Below are 17,969 nucleotides of genomic sequence, written 5' to 3'. Positions count from 1 at the left end.
CTTAGACACTCCGTTCAACTCTAAAAGCAAGAATAACCTTTATGCTTCACCTACTAGAGAAGAATGTGGTGGTAAAAAATAAAATAGAATTTTACCAGTAAAAAAATCACAATTTAAAGTCAGTTTGAGCCACTGAGCCTGCCTATTCCTGTTTTGATCTGTTTGCCTGACCTGGCTTGGTACTCCTAAATGTTCTCTGGGGCTGCAGCATCTGGGACACTCTGGGGGGTGCCCGCTACATCTTGTTGGCAGCCCACCGGCTGGATCCTACCTCTTTCTCTGGGCATGGACTGAACTCTAAAACCAGGTTAGAAACTCACATTCATAATCTTTCACCATTAGATTTATGTGGTCAATAACCTTTGTTTCTCTCATGCAGAGGTTCCAGCCTTAGATAGCCGCTGCTACTTCGTTTGATTTTAATAAATGCCTTTTGAGTTATCCCACTGTCTGTCTGGCCTTGACTACTGAGTCTTCTGTTCTGTGTCATGACATAAACATCTTTACATCGGGTACAGGTAAATGTGGAGGGCTCAATAATGTAACTTGTTACTTGCAGCTACAGTAAAACTGCCATTTTCCAGTTCATGAAGACTTTTGTTCATGTTCAAGTGAAATGATAATTCTGATATGGTTCCTAGTGGAATTTATTTTAAAGGAAGAATGAATCTAAATTAGACATATCTGCCATAAACATTACAAGGTTTAAAAACATCTATAACAGACAAGTAAAAAATTGTATTAACATTGTAATTATTCGGCTCTTGTTAAATTGGTTTGTTAACTGTGTCTATTTGTATAAAGCATTAATAGTTGGGAACATAGATCTAATTGCATTACTTTATGATCGAAAAGCTGTTAAGAGTGCAAACCAAGGAACAAGTAGTTCTCTCCTCTCAAGCTCCTGGGACATATCCATCAAAATTTGAGGAGAGGTTTTGACTTACTGATGAAATACAGATGGTGTCTCCATGGAGTGTCACTCAGCTTTTAAGTGCGCACGCATGATCATATATATAAAAGACCTCTGCTTATTGCCTTTCTAAGCAGTCCTAATCACAATCTGAATAATACGGATGGATTATGCTGATTATTTCCTTCTTTTATTATAAACCTGTCTGTGCATGATTTACCTCCAAGGAAGTTATTTCCGTCAATCTGTAGTAATGGGTGATTGGGGATGGGTGACTTATACAGTGCTGGAAGTGCTGATTGCTGTGGCATGTTGCTTTGGGAATGTGCTGGTGGTGTGTGCAGTGGCTTTTGGCATCCAAGATTGCCTTCGGCGGCCAACTTTCTGCTTCTTGGTGTCCTTGGCTGTTGCTGACTTTTTGGTGGGTGCAGCTGCTGTGCCTTTAGCTGTGCTGTTAGACGGCCGGGTGAGTCTGACCTCCCACCAGTGCTTGCTCCTTAGCTGTGTTGTGCTTGTGCTGACTGAAGCATCCGTCCTCTCTCTGCTGGCTATTGCCATTGACCGATACCTGCGGCTGCACATGCCTTTCAGGTAAAGGTGATGTAATTTCCCAAGCACGTTAATTATAAGTATAATTTTCTCCTATGTATTGCCTTTTATTTATTTTTTTCTCTTTTCAGATACAAAGCCATCGTCACCCAGAGGTGCACACTGTTAGCCATGTCCGTCTGCTGGATTCTTTCCTTTCTGTTGGGTTTCACCCCTCTGTTGGGTTGGCACAATATTTCTGTTGGGGTTTATTCAACCAACACATCTTCTGCCTCTCCCAGCTACTCCCAATGCACCTTCCTCTCAGTTATCTCGCTGCCCTTTATGGTTTATTTCAATTTCTTTGGATGCATAATGGCTCCTCTGCTAGTTATGACATTTCTATACATCATCATCTTCTGGAGCCTGCACAAACGTCTAAAAAACTGTTGCCTTCAAGCGCAGGCCTCGCTGCTTAGAGAGAAGAGGCTAGCCTGCTCACTTTCTCTGGTTCTGACATTATTTGCATGCTGCTGGATTCCTCTGCACTCAATGAACTGTCTTTTGCTCTTCATGGGACCTCAAGCGGTGACGCAGGGAACACTTTACACAGGCAAGTTATTGTTGATTTTAACTTCTTACACAGATGCTGACGTTTTAAAAAAAAAAATGATCAGCTTACAACCCCTGGAAGAAATGAACATGAAGCATTTCTAATGTCACATTCATTACAGGCTCTTAATGTTTTGATTTTATTTCAGCTGTTGTTTACATAACACACAACTTCAAGAGTTTGTACAAAATAATATATTGGGTCAAGACATTTCAATTTATAGTGGTTTTTACCTTTTCCACGCTGCTTTAAAATGATTCAGGTGAAAACTCATACATTTTACATGTATATACCTTACATTTAAATTTTTCTAAATGTCTTGTAACTTGTCAAGCACTGTCATATAAGCTCCAGATAGTGACCATGAGCGACTGATGGTAGATGGTCTCATTTCCAGCATAAAAAATATTTATTTGGCATAACTTAACACAGAGATAATGGAAAGGTCCAAGTAACTCATTGAAGATCTATCAAGGAGTATATTTAAACAAGTTTTAAAAATCTTTTAGAGATATTTTTTATAACCATTATGACTATTTTCAAGCTCTGACCGCAAAGGTGAGAACATGGAATTGTCCAAATGGTCTATGTAGGCTGAAGCATTCCTAGTTCCTTTTAGTGGAACTAAGGGACCAAGCCCAGCTCCTGGAAAAAAAAAACAAAAAACAAAAAACAAAACAAAACAAAAAAACGCTTGAGACAATGCTACACTTGTCATGATACATTCAGACCGGATTGATTTTCTGCCGCAAACAGACTCTTCGGAGAAGCTGCTCAGCCACGGAAAGCCTTTCCATATAGCTCTCTATGCACTTTTCTTGAACTTATCTGAAGGCTAAATGATGTTTGAAGTCCTGAAGCAATTGAATCTCCCAAAGGTTGGTGACCTCTAAGCACTCTGCTCGTCAGTTATGCAGCCTGTAGAAAGATGGCTAAGCTACCGTCATTTCCAATCTTAATACCGGCAGCTGATGTGGGAATATATAGGAGTGAAGAAAGTTCATGTTTGGACTTGTTGCAAATCTCTGATCCTATCTCAAGACCACAGTGGAATTCCTTTAGCTCCTGAGAGCAAGCCGTTCTTTCACAAATGTTTGTAGAAGCAGTCTGCACGTCTAAGTGATTTCAAACACCTATTAAACTATTAAAGCTGTGGATTGTTTTGTTGATGTACTGAGCAAAGAGAGTGAAGTTATGATGAAAGAGGATTCTTTTTTGAACAAAACCCTGAAAAAAGGAAGATGATCCCCCAAAATTTCAGAACTGGCTTTGGGATGAACACAGTAGGGTGGCATTAAGGTGCCCAAAGCAGTGGCTCAAATTTACTGAAAGACTGCAGGATTTGTTGAAAGCAAGGTCCATGATAGAAAACCAACAGATTTAAAGCCGTCCAAAGATTCAAGAACAAAGGTCAAATGAACAGCCAGAATTAAATTACAGGCTTGGTGGTGGCAACGAAAAGCGCAGGATCAAGAAAAGTGTCTCACAGGAGTTGAACCAAATGTTATGAAGACTATATATATATATATATATATATGTGTGTGTGTGTTTGGCTGTAAACACATTATGCTTTTAAATAAATACATAACAATATGTAATTTTAATATTATTATATTTATAAGCATTTATATTGTCTTTTTCAAGTGATAAATGCAGCATTAAATAAAAATAAGAATTCATTTCCGCTACTATTTCAACAACAAATTGCAAGTTTTCCAGCTTTCTGTAAACAAGCTGCTTTTTTCTTTTCTTTTTGCTTGTTTTTATCTGACTCTTCCTTTCCAAGTTATAACTGCACTTTTTTTTTCTCTTTCATCCTTTTTTATCTTCTGTATGTCTTAGAAATGTTGTTCTTTTCCATGTTTTTTTTTTTTTTTTGTGTCACGCATCCCTTTAAGCGTTCTTCCTATCTGTTTTTACCATGGTCACACAAAAATGTAAAAACAACAAAGGTATTTCAATTCTATTACAGACTATGCATCATTTTTTAAAGTGAATAATACAATTTATGGATAAAGAAAATCCTGCTTCAAGCTATGCTTTATTTTCTATGTTGTGTGACTGCAGATAACAATTATGACAGTAACAAAACAATCCTTCTCCAGGTATTCTCCTGTCTCATGCCAACTCAGCAGTTAACCCATTGGTCTACGCGTATCGCATCCCCAAGATCCAGAGGGCCTATGCTCAGACATGGAGGCGTCTCACACTAAAGCTGAACTGCTTCACTAGAAACAACCCAAATCAACAAACCACAGCAGGCCACTAATTAAAGTAATGAAACTTTGAGGTTTATGTAATAGATTTATTTTTTTCCAAAGCTTCACTCTGTCATTATAAAGCAGTTATGAAATCGGATTTTGTTCAATTTAAAATAATAATGAAACATATCTGACTTCCTTAACAGTGTTTGATTTAATGAAGACTTTATTTTAGTAAGAGCAATTTATCAAAGCTCCACTAGAGGGCACCATAGATCCACAAACCTAACAGTTGCTGATCAGCTAGAATTAGAATTGCAGTGTGTTGTGCTTTTATGAAATATAACTTTAAGAGATACCTTACTTACTGTGATTTTTTTTAACAAAAGATTTAAAGGATTTTAATGTTTTTATTGATATGTACATGTCTTTAAGCATTGAACATTTTCATGCAATAAAGCAATAAAGTAAATGCAAACCATCCAATAAGACAATCACAGCCTCTGTATGTTGTCTGAGAATAACTAAGAGTCCAGCCAAGAGATTTTCTTGAAGATCCATAAGTGTGGAGTGGGCTCCTCAGGGAAGGCAATAGACTGTATAGTTATCACCTCAGCAGGGTGCAGTTCCACCTACCAAACTATACAACCTACTACCTCACCCTGACAAAACCCGAGTCAAACACACCATACCTTTACTTATCGGGGGGGGAAATACAAAAATAAACATGCTAAATTAATTACTGCATGCATTTTTGGGGCATCATAAATGCCGATCTTTAGACGACAGTTGACGATCGGTTGACTCAGCTGTCTCCTTGGGAAAGACAGTAGATTGTATAGTTATCTGAAAAAGAGGCTAAAGAACCCCACAACTATTCAATCTACTACCTCAGCCCCAAGGACACAATCCATGCTGCATCCACGCCAAACTTCCACAAAGGTCATCTTCCTGCAAGGGTACAGAAACAAAAAGACAGAGACTGTTACTGTGATAAACTCATGCTCCATACGACTTTATAAATGTTTTTATAGAGAGTTCACAGATGAGCCCCTGACGAACAATGTGACTTACTTGTAGGCTTTTCTTAAAACCATTTTCTCAGAAAATTCCAGATTCTGGCAAAAGCTTTTCATGCTTAATGAGAATGAATGCGACAACCACAAATAAGGAAAATAATAATAACTACAAACCAAACAAGCCACAGAACAAAAATACAAATTATAATTGATCAGCATAGCTTGTTTTGTTGAAGGGGGGAAATTTGCGACTTTGTTCCTAAAATATAAATCACAGAAAAAATAATTGAACGGTAGGCGGACATCCGCCAAGTCAGCGCTAGTGTGCAATAGCCTAACAAACAACTCACTGGCTTCCTGAGTCTCTGGCATGTGATCGAACGAGGAAAGAAAAGAGAGAGAGAGCTGTTCAATTCTGTGCCAGGAATCCTTCTCCGGTTTTTGCCAAAAAAACTGAGCTCATTCCAGCGGGGCTATCCCTGCGTTGGAGTGGCTGCTGCCTCTCAGTCGGAGGTACGCAGATACAGATGCCTGCAAACACGGCTTCCACCGTCTGATTGAATACAAAGCTGGGATTCTGCCCCCCAAAACACAACAAGGAAGCACAAAATGGCGTCCTGTGAGGCTTCGGCCATTTTAGGTCTGCTTAAAAACATTACGAGGTCCACCTTGTGCCTCCCCCACCTCCCCTTTCATTCCTGAGCCTTCAGACCTCACAATGAAGAAAGAACAGCTGTTGTATCACAAGTTAGAGAGAATGAATCGCGTGCCAAGCAATGAGCCGAAGCCAACCGACCCTTATGACACTCAATCACGAAAGCTCAGGCAGAAGAAACTGTTTCTTATCAGGCAGCTGGACGGTTCACAGAGAAAGGTCCGCTCATATGAGGTGCGTTGGAACCTGCCAGCAGGTTAACACAGCAGCCGCTGAAGGGTTAATAAGTGCCAGACTAAATGCCAGGCTCGGGCCTCAGAAGACACAGAATGGGTTAGAAGGTGCACTGCTTGCATAAATTAGCATACAGCCACAACCCCCGAGACGTAGTCCAGACTAGGTTGTAGTTAGTATGCTGCAAACCCCACTAGTCTGATTACAGCAGACCAGACAGAGAGAACGGGGCAGGGGGTGTGTGTGCTGGCCTGATGCCCACCTCTGCCACAATGCTACTAGCAGACCTTTGAGCTGTATGTGTGCGCCAAGAAACATTCCCTTGACACAAGCTGTGCTTGGAGAGGGAAGCAAACAGATTCATGGGAAAAAAATTGGTTGAAAAATATCAGGATTTCAAACATTAAATGCTGCTGGGTTAAAAGTGAATGATTGGCAAACCGCCTTAGCGGAAGCAACGAGGTTGCACCCTGTCAGTCATGTGAGCACCTCTGCTGACTGAGTTTGCAAACTTTTCTAAGCTTTATGGAGGACATGCATGGCTCTCAGCTGGGGGGAATCTTTTTTTTTTTTTTCTGTCAGCAGCTATAGGATGAATGCCCTGCAAAGCTTGTTCAGGCAGCTGGGGAAGGTCTCAGACAAGGGAGGCAAAAACGGATAAATCTCTTCTGTCCATCTGACAGTCTCTGCATCTGTTGCTGCAGAATAAAGGCCACAAGTCTCCAAGCTGACATTAGGAGTGAACCAGGAACCACGAACCTTGTGCCCTCTTGTGCACTGATAAGACTACTCTGCTGTAACTGAAAAAAAATAATGTTTTTCTGCAGACAATTTCCTGTTTCAGCAGAGGCATTTGTCTTTGGATGATAGTTCCAACTTTTTTAAAGACGCCGTGTGGTAAAACTCTTCAGTTGTCAGATGTTAGCTTGCTACACGGTCAACAGGTTTCTTTTTGAAGAAATAGACAAGAATAAACTGTTGTTTGCAAGTTGCAACAATATTTGACATTAGATCAAACTAAAAATAAAATGCTGTTAAAAAAGCAAGTCATCTCCATTCCCTCTATTTCATTTATAGCAAATAGAACTAATTCCTGTTAAGAACGTTAGAAAATCTTGGAGCTTAGATTTTAATTTTCCTTATGTCCAAACACCAGAAAAAAGAAAAAGTCACTTCTATGGCAAACCATGCAAAAATAAATATAATAAATAAATATCATGGAAACAAAAGGCCTTCGCTTCCTCTCAACCCCCCCTCCGGATGCAGGATTTGTTCCTCAACCAATACACAAACGAATTAGCAAAGCTCCCCGAAAACGTGCTCACAGAAGACTCAGCTGCCAAGAAGACTCCTCAAATTTGGAGCGGATTATTGCAGGAAGCAGAGGCAAGGAAATACCTACTGGCTTGCCTGGTCCCTTCGTCCACGACACGGGATGAATGCTTGGCACAGGGACGCCATGGAGGAGGAGGTGGGGGAGGATGAAGAGGGGGGGACCCAACGATTGGTGCAGGTTCTTGTGTGTGTTTTCTTCCTTCCTACTCTCTTCCTCTCTCCATCCCTCTCTCTCCCTGAGCTTTGTGCCAAGAATGGGCAGCATCTCTGTGCCAGGCAGAATTTCAATAAGGAGTAAGGAGGTGGTGGGCAAAAAAAAAAAAAAAAAAGGAAAAAGGGGAGGAGGAGGCACAGTTGGGGAGCTGGCATTGACAGAGGAAGTATGCCGCACAATAGATGGAAGGATGAAGAAATCTCTCTACAAAAAAATGCATATAGATGTTTTCCTTTACACCGGCCAGGATTTCTGATCCTCTATTTATAAATTGATAAGAGAGTCTATCAAAAGGGCAGTTTTCATCTTTTCACTGTTACACAGAAGGCCTCACTCCTACATTTAAGAGCGCAGGATGCAAGCCCTGAGCCTCCTCCATATTACCTGGCATGGTGCCCGCTTTGATGTTCTTTATATCCTCATCAACCCGTCTGAACACTCACACGGCTCATGCTCATATGTGTATGTGCACAGGGGGCTGTAAGGCCATATGCCCTGGCTTACACAAAAACAAACATCACAGTTGCCTCACCTGCATGCATTTAAGGACCTACTGCTTTACCGGCTAATTTTATTAGATTCTTCCGCTACAACTACATATAATTATGGAGATGAAAAAGCTGGACTGAGACTTCAGGGAGAGGCATAGATATGATAGTGGAAAGCACGATGATGTTGCCAAAAGTCTGGATATTCAAGTGAAATATAATATTCTTCTTAGGCGTGCAGCTTTTCACAAATGTAATATTATGGTTATGTGTGATGCCAGCTCAGACAAAGCCATGAACTGGGATTAAAAAAAAACATTAGAATGAAACATAACTAAATAACCAACAAGGCAGTACAAATCTTTTCACAAATGTACCTTTTGCAGTAGAATATATATGGCTATGCTTTTTTAAACATTTTTGTATCCCTATGGTAACAATAACGAGTTTAACATGATTTTAAAAAACATGACTGATGCACTGCCGGTTAGCTGGCTGAAAGAGGAAAAAATATCAATTTGGTTGTCTTAAAAAAATGGCAGACAGCTGAAACTAACAGTTGCTGGTTTAAAGCTGCAGTCAGAAAACTACAACTACAGATTTGCTTGCTATAGATGGCAGCCTGAAAAATTACTCAGCTAATGTCCAAGCAGGGATTGCTACAGGCAGCAACATAATGCAATTGGCTGGGCTTCCTAAGAGAAAAAAACTAAGTAGCTGTAGTAATAAAGTGTACTTGGCTACATTTTTTTATTACTAATCAAATGTTAGTGTCCTTAAATGACTTGTCTGTATGATTGGTTTGAACTAACAACATATTGCTTTCCATAAATCTAATCGTTGTATTTTTTTCTTAACATTTTAATTTAGAGATAAGAAAAGAAAGCACAAAGTTCTCCACAAAGCAGTAAAAACCTGCTATCATATCAAACGGGTGTTTAGTCTATATTTTTGCTTAATTCTATAAATCAAAGTGATAAAGTGTAAAATTAACCTTCAAAGCAAAGGTTAAAATTAGTAGTATTAGTAATGTTAGTTATAACTATATTGTTAGTAGCTAAAAATACGTTTTTCAGTTATGAGGCGGTTTTTGTAAACACGTGTTGTCAGCCAGTCTGAAATGTGATTCTAGAGCAGCCATCTTTATATCTGGGGGCACAAAAATAACTAACTGACAAAAACTGCACAGCGCTCCCTGTGTTGGTGTTTAGAGTAACAATCAGTGTGTTTTACTGCTTTTTCTGTGGATCAAAGAGCAATAGAGTACTGCCCCTCCTCCACTTGTTGCCATGCACAACCTGTCACCTGGTTAAAAAGAAGCTAATAAAGGTTTCCTTACATGCTTAAGAAAACAAATGCAGTTGTTTGGAGGTTTTTGTTGTTTGGACTCAAAAACTACCGATAGTCAAGATGCAGGGTCTAAAAAGCCACAAATTAGAGCTGTAAGAAAATAGTAGCCAGATCTTTTTAGATAGAATTATGTTATCGTGGTACGGGTTTAAGGTTTAAAACTTGTAGCTGTGGTACTTTTTTTAAGGTTAATAATCTCTTACCCAATAATGCCCTTTTATTTACATTAATAACAGTCAAAATAGGAATCAAACATTACCACTGACCAAATATGCTTTTTCTTAATAGTTTTTACAATCTATAACTAGTTTCTTCAAAGGCCTTCCTCTCTCTTTACAAATCAGAATTGGAAAACAAAAAAATACTTTTTAACCTCTGCCATTTACACATCTGTTCCTCTCTTGGATTTTTCTATTTTATTTGCTTTATTCCCTATTTCAATGTGGAGTCACCATGATGGTAAATGTTTCTGATAGCTCACAGTCCTTATCTGACGTGTCCTTACACGCCCACGTGTTATAGCATTTACAAATTCTATAAACAGGCATGCACATGCAGCCTGAGTCCCCCCACACATGCAAATATATACAGCATGCAGACGATTTGTGTGCGTGTTTCTTTTTTTTCAAATGCGTGCAAAGTGCAAAGTGGTGTATGTCAGGATGAAACAGCTGCAGCTTCCTGCATAAGAAGAGAAACTTCCTGTTGCCTCGCTGCAAACTATGGCTGGTCAGCCACCATGTCAGCCAATCAACTGAGCCGAGCCTGAATGCAGGAAGTTAGCCTGACTGCCTCTAGGAGAAAAAAAGCTCAGAAACATTATGAGGCAACACGATAAGTTCATCTGAGGATAAGAGAGGGGCGGGGAAAGAGCTCTTCCACTCCTACCACTCTCTTTCTGCCTCTCTACTGTAACTTGTTCTCTATTTTTCTCAAAATACTTTCTGTAAATCCTCTTCTTATTTCAGTATCTGAATAAAAGATTTTCTTCCTCTTTTTGAAAAAAAACGAACATATTTAAGCATTAGGCTGCAATTTAAATCGTGTGAAGCAAAGGGAAATGACAAAGTCTGATAAAAAGAAACTGGCAGCAGCTTACCCACGAATTGTGAGGGGCATGTTGAAAGGGTCTGCTCGTGTTTACACGTGGCATATAGGCGCCATTTTAACACCAACCTCTATTTAGACCTAGATACAGTATGGCAATAAGATTTTTAAATACAGCAGAAACTTTAAATGCCAATATGTCATTATAGTTCTACAAGTATGTTGATAAAAGGATAAAACTGTTTGCTGATTCCCTTGTTTTGTTATCTCGAAGTCAAAAGTAGCTCGATATTCGCTTTTTTTATAACCTATTCTTGTCTTTGGTGCCTTTTTGTGATCTTTATACAGCTAAGTATCATTCCTATCTATTTTCAGGAAGTGGGAAAAACAACTAATCTTTTTTTAACCAGAGCATTTTTCACTACAAAAGCATCCTCTCCTCTGCTTTAATGTCGACAACCTTTTGCAATCTTTTTGACCGGACAACTAATATCAACTTTTTGCCTAAACTTAGTTTTGATTCCGCCTGGTTTTCCATCTAACTTTAAGCATGCTATACATCTCTGTGTCGTCGGCTTTAAGTCATTGTTTCAGGACAAACAGCCGACTTGTAGCGAACTGCCACACCCCTACATTGCAGAGAGATAAAACTAAACACATGTTTGCACAAACACACGTGTCGCTGTGAGGAATGCCACTTCTTACCCTAATTCCGTCCCTGGCAGACAGCGCACACAGATTACAGGGAAAAATAATAAACTATGTTGTTATGATCTTTATGCTATCTATCAAAATGGCGCCGAGAGACAAGCTCTTTCTCTGGTTGGTCAGTGTTTAACTTTTACTGACCTGAGCTCTATGAGTTGACCCTCTGAGGTCAGGAGTGACCGAGAAGGCCCGCTCTTAATAATGCCAGCCTCCAAACAGACACCTGTTCACTAAAGAAAGCTACAGAGAGACTGTGTACCACTCTGCCAGAGTCTACTGGAGCTTTGAAGGGGGGGGAGAAGAAGAAGAAGGGGCAAAGTAAGCAGCAGAAAAAGGATGGTCAGCGGGGAGTTGGCCTCTCGGCTCGAGAAATAAGTTTCTGCCGCCGAGTCCGTTAGGCCAAATGGTGGCGAGCACGATGTGGTGTGGCGAAAACGGTGCGGCGTTGGCGACCGACGACGGCAGACACGTTTTACGGGAGGGAGACCGTGATGGAGGACAGAGAGGAAGGCAAGAGAAAACTGCAGGAGAGAAATTTACAGGACAGTAAGTAGGACAAGAAGAGGTGTTGCAGGGATAGAGGTGAAAAAAGTACCTGAGGCCTGTGTGTGGTGAGGCAGGCGGGCGGACGGGCCGGCTGGGCAGGACGACTGGCTGAAAAGAGGGCCGTGATGGCGGGAAGAAGGGAAGCAAGAGGAGTAGAGCGCACCCTCTGAGAGCTACACCCCCTTTCCCACAATCCCCTCCTACTGGCGTGAGTACGTCCGTCCATACAAAGAGTAACAGAGGGACGTCAGCTCTCACACAGCCCTGTAACCAAAAAAAAATGCACAAACCAGAATATCAAACTGAGTGTACACAGTAAGGAGCAAAAGGGCTTAAAATCAGAGACTCCCTCAAAGACTTACCTTACTTGCAGTGCGTATGACCACAGGAGAACTTGCGCACAGACACGCAGAGAAAGAGAGAGAGAGAGAGGACAGTCCAAAACACAAACACACACATGATCAATTCGCCAGCCTTTGATTTGCCCTCTGCTCTGCCCTGTGATGCGTTTGCCTCCGTCTGCCTGCCCACTTTGGCACCGCTGCCAAGAGGGAAGCAGAGAAAAGGGAGGGCAGAGTCGGGCGGCGGAGGGTTGTGGTGTGGGGAGGACATTGAAGGAGGAAGGGAGGGGACATGCTGTAGTGAGAGGAGGAAGAGAGAGAAGGAGGAGTTTAGAAAGACAGTGTGCCACGAAAAGAGAAGAAAAAGCGAGGGAGAGGAAGCATGAACTGTCATGAGCAGACAGTGTGACACAAAGCAGCAAGCCAGCAGCGAGGAGCGCTGGCGAACATTTGCATGTTTATCATCCAACATCAGAAAACACATGGCGGAGACACACCAGCAGGTCCAGACACTTCTTCCGTCTTCTCTTATCTCAATAGGAAATTAAAAAAATAAATTCAAATCAAACTTTAAGCATTCGTAGGTGAAAAATAAGGAGTCACGCAGGAGTCAGTGTTCAGAACCTCAGAGCTGCCCAGTTTCTTTCAGCGTCTCCCTCCTTTAGTGCCCTACTGAGTGGGAGGGATTTCTAGATGCAGTTAAATGAATCAGTGGGTGAGCAGGGAGGATATTCCAGGAACTACATTTTTTTCTTCTTCTTCTTCTACAGTCTGGGATCCTCTCAGATCTCCGTTTTGCATTCTGGCATGAACCACATTGGAACAGGACTCAGCATGATTAAGTCAGCATATCATGTCAGTGATTAGGAGATAAACGATAAATCACTTTTCTCATACAAGGTCAGTTTTGTCTTTTCCAACCAATCACTGGTGTTTGAGCTGCTGTCCCGAGACGGAGTCAGCCAATCAGAGCTCGCTCCTGAGCCTGTGTCATTTTGAAAAAGGCTGAAGTCGCTTCTAAAGTACGTCCAGGTTTTAAAAAATGTAGGATGAAAAAATTCTATCGTTTTAACTTACCATCAACTATTTGAAAAAAAAATTGGGATTAATACACCAGAGCAGCTGATTCCTTAATGTAGCAGCTGGATAAATGGTTACTGAGTCCTTTGAAGGGACTAAGATAAGAGCAGAGAGTTTGGAAGGACTTCCCCTCGTCCTGGGAAGCTCAAAGCAGAGACAAAACAGACCATTGGAGTCCAGTATCTCTGCTCAAAGTCCAAAAGACATTTCAGGACAACAGCACAAAGAGCACACACACACACATTAATACTGTACACACACGCAAACACGTGTAGTGTGAACGATCCGGTTCTTCCATGGAAGCCGAGATTCAGCCAGCAGGTTGGACAGCCCCTCATCGTGACGTCACGTCTCCTTTGTTGTTTATGAATTTATTTCTCTCCTCAACTGAACCCTCTGAACCCAATGTCCCACCCCAACCCAAAACCCCCCAGACAGCCCCTTGCCCCCCCAAATGCCCCCCTCCATCCACTCCCCTTCCCCGTCCTGTCCCCGAGCCCCACATTTACCCCCTGCCAGGGAAGGCGTGCAAGTACAGTATGGCTTAAAAAAAAGAATAAGAAGAAGGGAGAGACAGAGAGAAGCAGGAAAAAGAAAAGAGTCCAGATGTCTGTCTCACTTTTTTTCTTCCTTTCTTTTTCGATTGGTCCCCGTGTCTCTTCCTGCTTGGCTTGTAAAAGTTTCAGCTGCACGGCAGGCCGGCCTCTTTTGGCTTTTATCCAGCTCTCGGTTTTGCTGTCCCTCTGCCAGTGAGAGAAGGAAGAGAAGACAAATATAGTCGCAGCTAAACTGTACTCTAACGCTGCATAGGCAGATGTGCACTGGAACCACAGCTATTAATTTACTTAAATGGGATTAAGATAAGTTTGTAGAGTTTGTAAACGTTGTGCCAGCTCTGATATGTTTATTTTTCTGGAACCGGCTCTGATAGCTGTACATGATAACAATGTGTTTTAGTGATCACACCCAGTTCACACATGGACATGTTCCCAGTCTAGTTTTTCCTGGTATCGAGTGGCTGTGTCCAAGTCTAGTTTGGACCAAAAAAAACTCTCCTGCCTCTTTAAATAGCTGTATCTAATGAATTCCATGGAATTTCTGTATGGATCGCTGTATATCGAATGTGGTCTGATGGACCATCATTCTGTAGATGTACAAAACAGTAAATATTCAGAGGACCACATAATTTTAAGTCACTGTTTACAGAGCAATTAGAGTTCTACTGTAATTCTGTGGTACATTTTTTATATTTCTCAGGGTAATCTACAACTGTCTCAATTAAATACATTTTTGTATGCATACAATAGCTCAAATTTCCAAAAACAGATAGGTTCACTGTATATCCAGAAATGAATGGTCAGATAAGTACAACCTAATCCTATAGATGGATTTATATTAAATTATGTACATTCCAGTAGAATGTGTACATTAGTCACAGTCGGTGTCATGCATGTTAACTCTGTATAGAATTACAAAACCAAAAACATAGGAGAATGTAGGATCATATAATTTAAAACAATGCAAAATATGAAAAAGGAAATAAAGAAAAAAGAAATCAAATAGCATGGTAATTCCCATTAGGTATAACTTGATAGTTTAATCATATGGATTTATATTTCATAATATTTTACACATTGTCAAATTATACGACTTTATGACCATCAGATGTTTGCCAAAAGGTACAGTCATAGCTCGTTAGAATGACACATGCAAACTAGGTTAACTTGTTATTTTAAGAAAAATAAGGTTGATAATAATCACCTGAATATTTACATATATCCAGGATTAGTGTGGACAAATAAGAACAAAAAAATAACAATTTAATAAGTTAATTACTTAATAAGTTATAACTTCCAAGTTTCTCCAATAAGAGAAAGGTTTGACATAGTTTACAGAATAAAGAAATAGACTACAATAGTAAGAATAAAAGAAAATGCTAATTAGTTTAAAGCTATAAACATAGAGACATTCAAGACATTAGTTAATTTTTCACAATCAGGCCATAAATGTTAATAGCCTATATTTCTATTAACTATTGATATTTCTAAATAAAGAACCTAAATATTTGAACCCAAATTACCACCATGTACTTACCTTGCACTTACCTTTCACAGCTGGTTTGATGCCTATGAGGAAATAAAGCAAAAGCCATGATTTCTGTCAAGTTCCCTGAATACTAAAAAACGAAAATTCTTTGGTAAGTTTTGGTATGAGCCGTTCAAAATGCACATTAACGCAATTCCCGTAAGTAAGAAGTTACCTGCAAACACATGAAACATGCTTCTTGTTTTTTTTCATTAGACACATTCACGTTTGCGGCCCTGGTGGCTATCGGCCACGTGCTTGTTGAAAGCTCGAGTCTGCCACCTAGTGGCTGAGGTTTCTAAATACAGCTTGTAATTTTCAACACGTCCATCCTTAAATTCAAGTTCCAGAGTGTAAATTGTGTCTGTTAAAAATTTAATAGAATGCATCTTTAAACCACAATTATAATTTACCTTTTCTTTAAAAACATTAAAACAAGAACAAACTACAATTGCAATGTTTAGGAAGATTTCAGTGTAGCTCTATAGAACCACCATAAGAAACTGGTCAACAAATTATGTTATCTATTAGGTTAGGATGAATTCTCTTTGTGATTTTATAAGTTTCAAATAAATGTATTTAATTTTATTATGAATAGCATTGCAGTATTGTCAGCAAATGATCGAACATGTTAACCAAATTAGGTACTTAGCAAGAAGGGAAAGAGCTACGCCAAGATATAAGGAGGTGAAGAAGCACAACAGTTCCACTTTTATCTTTATTTTTATCTTTATGTCTAAAAGAGAAGTTTAACTGACGTTACATTAGAAGTTATCTTCCAAAAAGTCTTTCAGACATTTTCAAAGCAAGTTAACAAGTTTGACATACTAGAAGACAGGCTTCAACTTATTCTTGTGCCTTGCCGGGAAATGAACTTGGCATGTTTTAAACAAATACTTAGAACCTAATTAAGTATGTCTTGGGGCTTCAAAGACAAAAAAGAGAAAGAAAGAAAAAAAGTCTAGCGAACCTTACTATATGGGAAACGTTTGTAAAGGCAGGTTCAGTTTCAGACATGTTTCCACATGTCAGACACCAGCAGAATCAAGTTAGTTTCAGTCCTTTGGTTTGCCAACAATAAGTGTTTCTTAACTGTGGAAGAATTTTTAAAATTTTGCACAAAAAAAGTGTAACTGTGTTGTAAGTGCATGTCATTGATAAATGTATTCACACCCTTCTGTCAGAATCAGAATGATTAGAATCAGCTTTATTTATATAAGTGTTGTCCACATAAGCAAAAGTACAAAAATAAGAAACCTAGGTAGGTCAGTTTTCCTTAAAATAACTGACTCTTTGCTAATGGAATATGAACGCCTACATTTAAAATAAGGAAAAAAAGCTGCATTGTCTTATTTCAAGTGCATAATATCTCATTCTCTTACTCTAAGGGCAAAAATGCTATTTCCATTGGAAACACATCTTATTTACCTGCTCAGATTAAGAGCAAACAGACTTAATTTAAGAAATTATCATTTATCTTTAGATAATTTTGCATTGAAGAAATTGGACTTTCATTTTACTTTGTTCTCAGTGGAGACATTTGAAACATAGAAATCTAAAAATGACAATAAATATAAATGTTCTGGTGACTAAAGGTAGAAGCAAACCAAGAAGCAGCTTAGAGCTGCATATCTCAGAGGCCCCCCTGAGAGCACTTGATTTCTTACTTATATCAATTTCAAAATTTAAGTTGTTTATCGGGAAACTGCCAATATAGTACACATGCCCTAAACCATTTAAAAACAGAATTACCATTGATAAGTTCAAAGTACAGATATTGATTAAATTAAATCTTCACACATTTCTACTTATGTTGACAGCCAAAGCATGTGTTTATAGATTTGGTCTTTTTTGCAAATAATTCTTAACAAAATAATGTAAAACCTGTGAGGCTTAAACTTGGCTCCTTCCCGCCATCATGATTAAAACTTTAGGAAAGGATGTAGGACACAAGGAAAGAAAAACAGAAAGAGAAGATGGTATAGAAAGGGGAGAGTGAAGGTCACACGGAAGGATTGAAGTGGAAAATGTTTCTAGGGCCCACTTAGTGTCTATCTACGGAAGAGGGTTAGGGCCACTGAAAAAATAAAAAAAAGTTAACTGATTTTTAAGCTTCAATTTAATATTAATATTAAAAAAATTTAGTTTAATATCAGAATTCTGGCTTTTTTTCTCAGACTTCTGACTTTTTCCTCAGATTTCTGACTGTATTCACAGAATTCTGACTTTTTTCTCTGAATTCTGACTTTTTTGACCAATTTCTGACGTTTTTGACCAATTTCTGACTTTTCTTCTCAGAATTCTGACTTTTTTATCCGATTTCTGACTTTTTTTCCCTCAGAGTTCTGACTTTTTGTAGATTTCTGACTTTTTTCTCAGAATTGTGACTTTTCTTCTCAGAATTCTGACTTTTATCCGATTTCTGACTTTTTTTTCCCTCAGAGTTCTGACTTTTTGCAGAATTCTGACTTTTCCTCAGATTTCTGACTGTAATCTCAGCATTCTGATTTATTCTCAGATTTCTGACTTTTTTCTCAGAATTTTGACTTTAATCTAGGAATTCTGACTTTTTGTGTGATTTTTGACTTTTTTCTCCGATTTCTGACTTTTCA

At 39.3% G+C, this 17,969-nt stretch overlaps 1 protein-coding gene and 1 long non-coding RNA gene across 2 annotated transcripts; one reads left to right on the top strand and one right to left on the bottom strand.

The window, feature by feature from the left end:
- Nucleotides 1-1,166: 1,166 nt before the first annotated feature.
- Nucleotides 1,167-4,667, top strand: LOC107101204 (adenosine receptor A1-like). Its single transcript, XM_015400015.1, has 3 exons — nt 1,167-1,504; nt 1,594-2,054; nt 4,160-4,667. The coding sequence occupies exons 1-3, from the start codon at nt 1,167-1,169 to the stop codon at nt 4,321-4,323; spliced, it is 963 nt and encodes a 320-aa protein (XP_015255501.1). The 3' UTR covers nt 4,324-4,667.
- Nucleotides 4,668-4,953: 286 nt separating this feature from the next.
- On the bottom strand, nt 4,954-12,706 carry LOC107101206. The gene is made up of 3 exons (XR_001482067.1): nt 12,214-12,706; nt 11,901-12,115; nt 4,954-5,206 (listed from the first exon to the last, which is right to left on the bottom strand). It is a non-coding gene; the product is annotated as an uncharacterized LOC107101206 (long non-coding RNA).
- Nucleotides 12,707-17,969: the final 5,263 nt, after the last annotated feature.

The sequence above is a fragment of the Cyprinodon variegatus genome, unplaced genomic scaffold, assembly GCF_000732505.1.
Source record: "Cyprinodon variegatus isolate N-32 unplaced genomic scaffold, C_variegatus-1.0 Scaffold1065, whole genome shotgun sequence".
Classification (NCBI taxonomy): Eukaryota; Metazoa; Chordata; class Actinopteri; order Cyprinodontiformes; family Cyprinodontidae; genus Cyprinodon; species Cyprinodon variegatus.
The sequence above is the reverse complement of the archived record's forward strand: the minus strand, read 5'-3'. Positions and strand labels throughout refer to the sequence as shown.